Source organism: Sinocyclocheilus grahami, unplaced genomic scaffold, assembly GCF_001515645.1.
Source record: "Sinocyclocheilus grahami isolate Dianchi unplaced genomic scaffold, SAMN03320097.WGS_v1.1 scaffold122.1, whole genome shotgun sequence".
Lineage (NCBI taxonomy): Eukaryota > Metazoa > Chordata > Actinopteri > Cypriniformes > Cyprinidae > Sinocyclocheilus > Sinocyclocheilus grahami.
The window spans coordinates 2,246,309-2,256,867 of NW_015505301.1; the positions used below are offsets into that span (position 1 = coordinate 2,246,309).

The 10,559-nt window shown below is 37.9% G+C and overlaps 1 protein-coding gene across 6 annotated transcripts in view; it reads left to right on the forward strand.

The window, feature by feature from the left end:
- LOC107589943 (disks large-associated protein 1-like) overlaps positions 1-10,559 on the forward strand; it is a 134,209-nt gene that overhangs the window by 84,007 nt on the left and 39,643 nt on the right. For 3 of the 6 annotated variants that reach the window (XM_016278522.1, XM_016278525.1, XM_016278520.1), the window contains exon 2: positions 4,702-5,835. In XM_016278522.1, coding sequence (XP_016134008.1) covers positions 4,753-5,835 — 1,083 coding nt within the window. In that variant the 5' untranslated portion in view covers positions 4,702-4,752. The remainder of the gene's footprint in view (positions 1-4,701; positions 5,836-10,559) is intronic. The other 3 variants (XM_016278523.1, XM_016278521.1, XM_016278524.1) reach the window with 2 other exon arrangements.

The window sequence follows — 10,559 nt, forward strand, 5'->3', positions numbered from 1 at the left end:
TGAGTATAGTGTGTATTAGCGTGTAGATTTCAATTTCTGCACAGTCTAATCTAATTGTCATACTCTTCGAATTTCATATTAAGAAATTCTTTTAACCCAAAAAGCAAATGATGCTCCCTTCGAACTGGTTTTCTTTAAAATACAAATTTTTGTAATCCCAGGCTATCTGTAATCAGAAGCATATTTATAATGTGTTTCATAAACACATAGTCCTTTATGAATTACAATCCGCCATCAAAATGATACATTTAATTATTCCAGCTGCTGTGAGAAAAGGCTATAAACGATCGGCCACTTGCAGGATCCTCACATGCAATAGCCTAGTAGCTGGGACAACTTCTTTATGTTTAGAGACGTGACGTAATGACGCAGTGCCATGCTCGAATCTCCCGCGAAAACCTACCCGTACCACTCAAATTAGAAAACATTATTATAAGATAACCGTTGTGAATCGGGCTAAAGTAAGGCGATAGTTTTGAACACTGCTTGGTTATGTACTTGCTCAAATATTGATTTCGGATCATGTTTAACCAAAAAAAGTTACGGACTGCAGCTTTAAATATCTTTTCTTTTGCTTTGTGTTTGTTTGTGTCCTACCTCAACTAAAAAGTACAGACGAATGCAACGGAGAGACACATTTTCATTTTTCTTTTATTTTCAGAGTTATATCTGCCTCACTAAGAAAAAGAAAGCAAAGAAATCTATCTCCTCTGGGGAACGACACACACATCAAGCTATTTTTCAGCCAAGAATACAACATTTGAGCAACACATTCACCAGCAGCTCAAGCATTAATATAACGCATGCCATGACGTCATCAGCTATGAAGATTTCATCAGAATCACTGACGCTATGGTTTATTTATCAGTCTCATGAAATAATCATATGCTTTACATTTGTTTCAGCTCTCCCATCAATTGGTTAAAACTTACACGCTCATTGATTTGCATATTTCATCAAAACAAAACAAAAGTTGCTTGGAAATTAGTGTATTTGGATGTGTGTGTGCTATTTTGCCTTGGTAGAATAGTAGTTTGACTTCATCTGTTACCAAAGAAAGGGACAGAAGGAGGATGAAACGATTAATTATTCTGTTTCCACATCTTCAGTGTTCTTACAGAGACAGAGAGAGAATGTAATAATAAGGCAAGAGATTTACTCTGCACCAGCTACTGTATGCTGAATGCTCATACACTGTATAAGTGTCCATCTCACTGGATGGCTTTGATCTCAGTACAGTCATTGATCTTTTAGAAAAATGCTCTTAATGAATTCACAGTCTTACAAATGACTTCAAGCATGAACGGCTGATTTCTCATTTTGACACAGTAAACAGGATATAGCTGAATAAACAGCAAAATGCGTCAATTCCTTTCTTTCAGTCTTAATCTGTCTTTGGCTTCATCTTTTGCTCCTTTCATCTCTGTCTTTCTTCAGATTTGTCGAGGCATGCCTGGAGAGGTTTTTCACACGCTAATGTTGGTGTGCTAATCACTATTGCGTTTACTGTTCTGTTTTAAAGGGGTGTTCACGCTCATGGCAATTTGCATCGACAGAGTGATTGAAAGTCAATCATTCTGAATGAGCATTGATTTTGGAATTCAAAGTTTTGTTTTCGTATGAGGGCAGTCAAGTATAGGGCTGGGTATCATTCAAAAATTTTCGAAAATCGATACCGATACCTTGACTTCGATACCGGTTCTTGAACGATACTTTTTCCGATACCAATTTTATGAAATCAATTTGAACAAGATTACATTATCTAACAAAAAAAGTTTGGTTTTATTTTTCAGCTTGTTGATGTTTATACAAACTCAAAGACTCATCTCCTGAGCCACTGCACAAAGGAACAAAATGGAACCAACACAATAAATCAGTGCAAAATAGTTTTAATAAAGCTCAAATAGTCTTCAGTTTACATATCTATTAGGCTACATTTACACTAGTTAGTGTTCGTTTTAAAACGCATAGCTCAGACAGAATCATGATTTCTATTTATTTTCCACTGATTTACTGATGAGCATTAGCAGCTTCCAGCGCTGTCTGCCTGTGTTCTCTCTTCCATGATCGCTGCTCGGACTAAGAGGTAATAACATATTTAATTTCAGCAACATTATCTCAGCAGCGTTCAGCAGCAGCGTCTGCTAACAGCGAATCTTTAAGTTAAACTCCTTCATGAACCTCGCTACTGAGAAATTCATGTAGCTTTTCAGCTGCGAAACTATTTTACTGATAAATTCGCGGTGCAGCGCTGACAAGAAGTTTCTGTTAGCGTCTCCGCGTCTCTGCACTGTGTGTGCGTCTGTGAGAGAGACTGGGAGAAAGAAAGCGTGATTTCCGTAGCCTACATTAAAAAGACGTGGAAGACATGGAAATAGTTTGTCATTTTTTACCCTATTGTTTGTTATATTTATTTGCTCAATGCCTTGAGCAATGAGTAAATCCGGCCCTGTTAGACAGCAATCGGAAGTTATTACAAACACTTGATGGTGGTTTAAAGTGAGTTTTGAGTAAAAGCAGAATATAAAAATTATTTATTGTCTTATGTAGCATGATGCTACAGTTTGCATGAATGGTCACATAACACGCGCTTTCGGTCGTGTAATGTTAGTATGAATGGACATCTGCATATGATCGGAACTCCACACAGCTCCCGCGCTACTCTCCTTTGGAAATTAATGACCGGTCTGTCGCTTGTCGTTTGTCGGAGATAGTGGAAAACCGACTTGAAACGCAATGGAAACGCCAGTACGATGAGGATAGTTTTCATTTTTGAACATAAACACACCAGTGTAAATGTAGCCTTACATCTAAGGGGGCTGGGACGCATTCACACTACAGCCTCACGTGTGCGCCACTCTCTGGGTGTGTTCGACTTGACGCGGACCGACTGTGCAGACCGATGGGTGTATTACAGTACCACGAGAGCTAAAGAGAGCAGACTGCTCCGTGCGCTTTCTACGGTGGCAGAGAAGTGCAAAGCAGATAACAATTCTGAAAACAAAATAACAAATTACAAACGCAAATGCAGATCGCGTCAAAAAGTCAAGGGCACGCACTTATCCATCTGCGTCACTGGAGCTGATGTTTCACAGTCACTTTTAACTAAATGTAAATAGACACCCCGTATTCTTTATTCTAGAGTAAGGGCAATTAATACAATACATTTAAACTGAACTACTTTAAAACCATCTCCGAACTTTCTACCAAGACTCTGCTGTTCTTCGGCTGGTTCTTCCCTGTATACGTTGATTGACAGATGTCTCGTCCAGTCAGCGGTGAGTAATCCCAAGTATGTTCAAAAGCTTTTTTTAAAAAGAAGCCTCTATATGCTCACCAAGTCTTTATTTATTAATAAATACAGTAAAATCATTAATATTGTGAAATATTATTACAATTTAAAATAAGTTTTCTATTGGCAATTCAGTCGGTGCCTAAAAAGTATCGAACTCGATACCCAGCCCTAGTCAAGTATATTCAAAAGCTTTTTTTTAAAAGAAGCCTCTATATGCTCACCAAGTCTTTATTTATTAATAAATACAGTAAAATCATTAATATTGTGAAATATTATTACAATTTAAAATAAGTTTTCTATTTTAATATTTTAAAATCTATTTTATTCCTGTGATGTCAAAGCTAATTTTTTAGCAGCTATTACTACAGTCTTCAGTGTTACATGATTCTTCAGAAATCATTCTAATATGATGATTTTGTCTTTAATGTCACTTTTGATAAATATAATGAATCCTTGCTGAATAAAAATATAATTATTTTTGGCGATTTTTTTGCTTGACAGGGCAATAGAGATATGACAGGAAGTGAGTGGGAGAGAGATTGGGGTGGGAATTCGATCTTGGGACACCCGAAGAGCAACTGAGGCTATCGGCACCAACAATTTTTACTATTAACTATTACTATTACTATTTACTATTTAACTATTTTTAATAATAATAATAATAATTTCATAATAATAATAAAAAACTTTACTGACCCCAAACTTTTGAAAAGTAGTGCAGAATTATGAGTGACTAGTCATCAATTATTCCGATTTTTTTCTAAATGTATTTTTTTATGTCTAATTAGCATACCAACAGTTTGCTCTGCTTGGTCTTTAAATATATTCCCTTAAAAGCACTGCTGCTAAAGCCATACACATTCAGACAGACATATTTGGCCATTCTGTCAAATCTCACGTTGTTTCTTGAGCGTTGCACCAAGTGTAGCATTAAGACAGCATGTCAAATTGTGTCATGAGAATCCTTTGTTCTGTTCCAGTCCAGTGCGCTCTGTCTAGCTGTTTTTGAAAGCAAGACACATCTTATGTAAATGCTTGGGGTCAGGTGACTCCAACACCAGTCTACTTATACAAGATGTCCAGTTGAGACAGATTAATCCACTATTCCTTTAGGCAACCAACTAACTAGTCAATTTTAAAAGTTTAGTACCTCTTTAGTACTTGTCAGACCCATAGTAGTGAATGTTTAAATGTTTTTAAAGGACAGTCCATTATAGTGGACACTATGAGGTTTAAAATATGAACTAAATGTGACCATGTTTAATGCATATTGTTTCTTTATCTCCCTCTCTTTATTTGTTTCTCTCTCATTGTGTTCCTCTTTTTTTCGTTGTTTCACCTAATTTGTTCGTCCTCTACATTGCTTTCTGGCCCTCTTGTCTCTTTGTCTATCTGTCTTTCTGCAGTAGACTCAGTGTTGTGTGTGGATGAGGCTGTGAGAGGGTGAGTGTATCAGGATGACGATGAAAGGCTTGTCCTCCAGCCGCAGCCACCACCACACACTCACACACTGCGACCCATCCTACGAGTCTTTGACCCTCCGCCACGACCGACGGCCTTATGTCCTTAACCAGGCCCACCCGACCGACCACAGCTTCTACGGGTGCCAGTCTGATCTGGCCAGCAGCACATTTCCACGCCGACATCACGGCTCACATCACGAGCTTAAGGACGAATGTGCCATAGTGCCCTATGTGGGACCGGGGGGCATAGCCGGAGGAACTGGGGGTGGGTGCGGCCCATGCAGCTCGGCTGCCATCCCATCATACTTGCTGGAGAAGTTTGACCAGCAGCAACCAGTGAGAAAGGATGGGTATCACACGTTGCAATACAAACGGACTGCAGCGCTGGAGCACCAGCGCAGTGACAGTCCTGGGCGTATACGCCACCTCGTACACTCTGTCCAAAAACTATTCACCAAGTCCCATTCCCTGGAAGGTTCCAGTCAACGCAGCGTCAACGGAAACGACCCCGCCATCCCAGCCAATGCAATGGCTACGGCTACATCCCATCCGAATGTTTCCACCACAACTATAGGCACCCTGCACAAGTCGTCCAGCAACAAGCGGGGGAAAAACAAGGAACGCAGTCGCTCCGAGCCCAAACCTCGTGCACGGACACCCGGGTCGGGTTACTGGAGCTCCGACGACACTCTAGACAGGGAGATCTGCCTTTACCACCAGCATCAACCCTCAGGAGTCATGACCATGGGCCGGCATCCGGACAAATCCCAGTCCCACTACTTCTTGGGACAGAGCTACAACACACTAGGAGGGGGACACTCGTCCCTGAAGACCTCACGAAGCAACAATGACGTTGGAAGTTGCTCCACTTGCTCCAACCCCACAGGAGGCGCTCTGACCTTCAGAGGCCCGATGTCAGTAGACCAGGCTGGGCCGCTCGTCAAGAAGAGCTCCTGGTCAAGCACACTAACGGTGAGCAGGGCCCGAGAGGTGTACCAGAAGGCCACTGTCAATATCGATAAAGCTCTAGTCAAAGCACAGACCTGCCAGCAGGGACGAACCTGCCAGTTTTTACAGGTAGGAGAGAGACTTCTCCTCTCTTTATAAGCACGACCATCATCACCTTTGTCATTTCATCTGTGTCATCAGGTCAGCTTCCACACCTCATTCTTTTCTGCTGAGGAGTCATTTGGTTTTTTGGTGTGGAAGGTGTGACATCTTTTCATCTTGTGCTTCATCTCTCTCCACGTTTTCCATCTTTCAGCGCATGATATTCCTGCTCTGTTTGCATGTTTTTGAAGAGTAGACATATTACATGCATGTGCATGTCTGAGCATGTTATAGGGGCCGTTCACACAGGATGCATTTTTGCATCTGTCCGCTTTGTAATTTTTTTTCTTTGATAACATACTAGAATGTCTTTGACCATTTGAAAACATCTTGCTGGGTTTTAAATGTTTCTATGAAAATAAGTTAGACTGCAGGTTACAAACCTGCAACTCGTTTGCGAAACTCACCATTTTAAAATGGTTTTTGTATGCAATAAGGATGTCTTTGACTGTTGTGACGTGTCTCGCTGGTTTGTAATTGTTTCATATGAAAAGTGCTAAATGGACATCTGTGACCGCTGTGACAGGTCTTGATACATTTTTAATAGTTTGTCTATGAATTCATGATGGATTGATGCCTCATCATGATGCCTCAATAAATGATGCCTCAATAACCTCCTAATTTTTTTGCTTATTAATAGTTAGTAAGGTAGATAAAGGGATGGTTCACCCAAAAATGTAAATTCGGTCATTAATTACTCATCCTCATGTTGTTCCAAACCTGTAAGGCCTTCGTTCATCTTCGTAACAAAAATTAACATATTTTTTATGCAATCCGAAAGCTTTCTGACCCTGCATAGACAGTGTTCCGAAGATGAACGAAGACCTTACAGGTTTGGAACGACATGAGGTTGAGTAATTAATGACAGAATTGTCATTTTTGGGTGAACTATCCCTTTAAGCTTATGTATGGGGATGGATTAATGGATCTAAAATATGTTCATGCAGAATAAGGTTTTGTAAGCAATAATAAACAGCCAATATGCTTGTAATATGCATGCAAATAAGCGACTAATTAATAGTGAGAACTGGTCCCTAAACTAAAGTGTTACTGACATATTTAATGAGTAAAATGCATCATGCTCTTTTTTTTATTCCATTGGGCCTCTGTCTAGCTGTTTTTTAGCATATCAACAACACATCCTGTATGGATGGTCCCTTACAATGCCAGTGTTGTTGAATGTATTAACATATGCTCAGGACTGACCTGCTGTGTTTTAGCGGCACTGAATGTGACAGTTTAAAATTAACTCGGAGACCATGGCTTGTGTTTTGATTTCTTTGTTGTGGACTAATCCTGTGTGATGGAGAGATCATAAACAAAAAAGAGAAGGATAAGTGAGAAAAATTTCAGCCTGCAGCCCTGGAGATCAGCGACTGTTTGTGTGAAGATTAAGAGGGAAAAAATGGATTTTGTTTGTCCTTTTGCTATCTCTCTCTGTCTCTTATGTTCCCTATGTGACACAGTTATTGAGTCTTAGAAAAAAGGAAAGTGATTGAGAAAGCAGAAAGGGAGGGAGGAGAACAGAGGAAAAGAGTGAGGTGCATGTAGAATGGAGAATTGAGAGAAAAGAACAGAAGAGGAGTTAAATATGGTCAAGGTCAACTAATTTGAAGTGACCATGTCTGCTACAAAATGACGCCATAAAAATAGTCTATACTACTTGTACGCTGTATAAAAATAGGCTTTGTGATGATTAGGAAAGAAAGTAATCATAAACAAACAAATGAAATATTTGTTCGTTTATTTCATTATTTATTACTGTTATTAATGTTGTTGTTATTCAATGTAAACGTTGCACCATTTTGATTTACACATTTAGAGCAGAAATTAAATTTAAATTTTTTGTTTAGGTTTAATCTTTCTAACCTTCTTAATTTCTTTCTTTCTTTTATAATAATCATAACATACTGTTGCTGTTGTTATATTAATATATTTTTATAGAAAGAAAGAACATTTATCGTTGTTGTTGTTAGAAAGAAAGAAATAGTAATAAAACAGATTAAAGATTAAACTTCAATAGAAAACTTCAGTGTAAATGCTGCTTTAAATGTTTAAATCAAAGTGGTGCAAAGTTTACATTTAATTTCTCATGAAAAACTGTATTGTAAAGTTATTTGAATAAATAAATATATATATTGTTATAAAGACCCTAGTGAAAAAAATACTGAAATGCATTTATTTTGTGCATTTAAGTATACTATAAATACATTTACATATGTATGTGCTTAATAAAAATACCCTGCAATTGTATACTTAAAGTTTGCTAAATTGGAACAACTAATTTTGTGCTTAACACACTTTGATTGTGCAGAAGTAATGCTGAGGTACAACTTAAGATATTGAAGTATATTTGATTGTGCTGAAGTGGAACTATTGCAAGTATACTTCAGGTACACTTTAAAGGGATAGTTCACCCAAAAATGAAAATTCAGTCAATAATTACTCACCCTCATGTCATTCCAAACCTGTAAGACCTTCATTCATCTTCGGAACACAAATTAAGATATTTTTGATGAATTCCGAGAGCTCTCTGACCCTCCATAGACAGCAAGGATCCTTACACGATCAAGGTCCAGAAACGTAGCAAGGACATCGTTAAAATAATCCATGTGACATCAGTGGTTCAATTGTAATTTTACGAAGCTACGAGAATACTTTTTGTGCGCAAAGAAAGCAAAAATAACGACTTTATTCAACAATGCGTCTCCTCCGCGTCACCCTGGTGCCATTTTGGAGAGTATCAAATACGTATGCAACGTATGTACAAGGATACGTTGTTTACGTTCAGATCAAAGCGTAAACAACATATCTGCGTTGAACGAAGGTCTTACAGGTTTGGAACGACATGAGGGTGAGTAATTAAAGACAGAATTTTCATTTTTGGGTGAACTATCCCTTTAAAATATCTTGCATTTAAAAACTGATATTATACAGAGATCATACAATCCTTATAAATAGTGACATTAAAACACATATTAGGCATAATATTAAGAAATGTGTGTTGTGCAATAACAAAATACTCCAAATAAAGTTTGATTATAATTTTATATCAGTAAGTCTTAAAAGATATGTCAATAAATAACGGATCTGAAGTATACTTAATATGAAATAAATGTATTTTAAATAAATTATGGCAAATGCTTTTTTTTTACAAGGGGACGAAAAGCCATTTTTTCAATGCCAAGTACAAGAGACTAGAGAAGTGAGAGAGAGAGAGAAAGAGAGAAGAAGGGTAAGAGGAGAAGACATTGCAGATAATGGAGTCAGGAGAGATAAAGGAACTAAATAAAAAGGCAGAACTCTAAGGAGAACTGCCAAAGTGCCCGTATCTGAGCCCCCATCTGCAGTAATGAGAGTCTGTCTGCTAATAGAGTTAGCTTGACTGTAAGTACGCTGACTTGCTGAGTATAACTCCAGATGTCTTAGTTGCCAGTAATGCTAAGGTCACAGTCATCCTCATAGCAGCCATAGTTTTCAAGCAGAAGGAGCATTGAGGTACTTTGTTTCCGTTCTGCCTCTCTCTCTGCACTTGTTCCTCATTTCCATCCTCTTTAAAAAAAAAAAAACTTAGCACTCCGTTGAGAGTGGATCCTTTCCCTTAGTCAGAACAATATCTCTCTTTGTGCCCCTTTCTCTTCTGTTTTCGGTGACGGAGGATAGGTTGTTGGCTTCGCCCCCTAGTAGAGCATGTGAAAAAGAGGGGAACGCGTGAAAGAATTGCTTTAGCATGCGATGCACATCACGGAGCGAGCCTGAAGCCGGACTCACTAGGTTTCCTTCACTGACCACTAAAAATGGTGGTAGATTTTAAAAGAATCCAAGCCGTGCCTGGATAATATGAAATGATTGTTATTCATCTCAGAGAGGTGAGAGGCTTTTGAGGTGAGGGTTTGAGAGGTACACATTATGTGCGTCGTACATGAATACTGCAAGTGGGTGTAAAATGTTTTCAAGATCATTTTCAGGTAATGATGTTGGTTATGCAGAAGTCAATATTGCTTTTTGTAGGAGCAGCAGGTGTTAGTGTGTGGGTACGGGTTGCATAAGGCCGTGCGCGTTATGCCAGGATGCGCTTTTAGCTTTTTAAGTGCTGTATTATCTGATGTATCAAAGAGGTTTTTATGTTATAGAGATAATGTGGGAAAAGTTTGAGAAGTCATAGCTGCGTCATGTAGTTCAGCTGGGAGAGGTTCTGGTTAATACATTAGAATAAGGACACAGTAAGCATTTGTGATGTACAAGTTAACAGTTAGTCATTTATAAAGCATTTTTTATGTTTTGAAACATTGATCATCAGCACATCATTTATGCATAGACAGCTGCAATGCATTACTCTTGATGGTTTGGGACATATAACTTCTTAAATATATCAGTGGTAAATGAGTTTTCATTGGTTTATTAGATTTAGAAAGAAAGATATATATGCAAATATTTTATACACATTTATAAACATTTTAAATAATGAATATACATATATAATGAAACATTTAAACAATATAAATATTTTGTACACATATATGCATATAATTAGGTTACATGTCTTCAGGTTTCCATCCATTGCATTTTTACAGTATTTTTGTATAATATTTCAACTTGATTCTATGATTTTTTTTTTTGTAGTTTTCAGATTTTTTGTTTATGTTTTCAGAAGTTTGTTCATCAGTGATTAAATTATATATATATATATA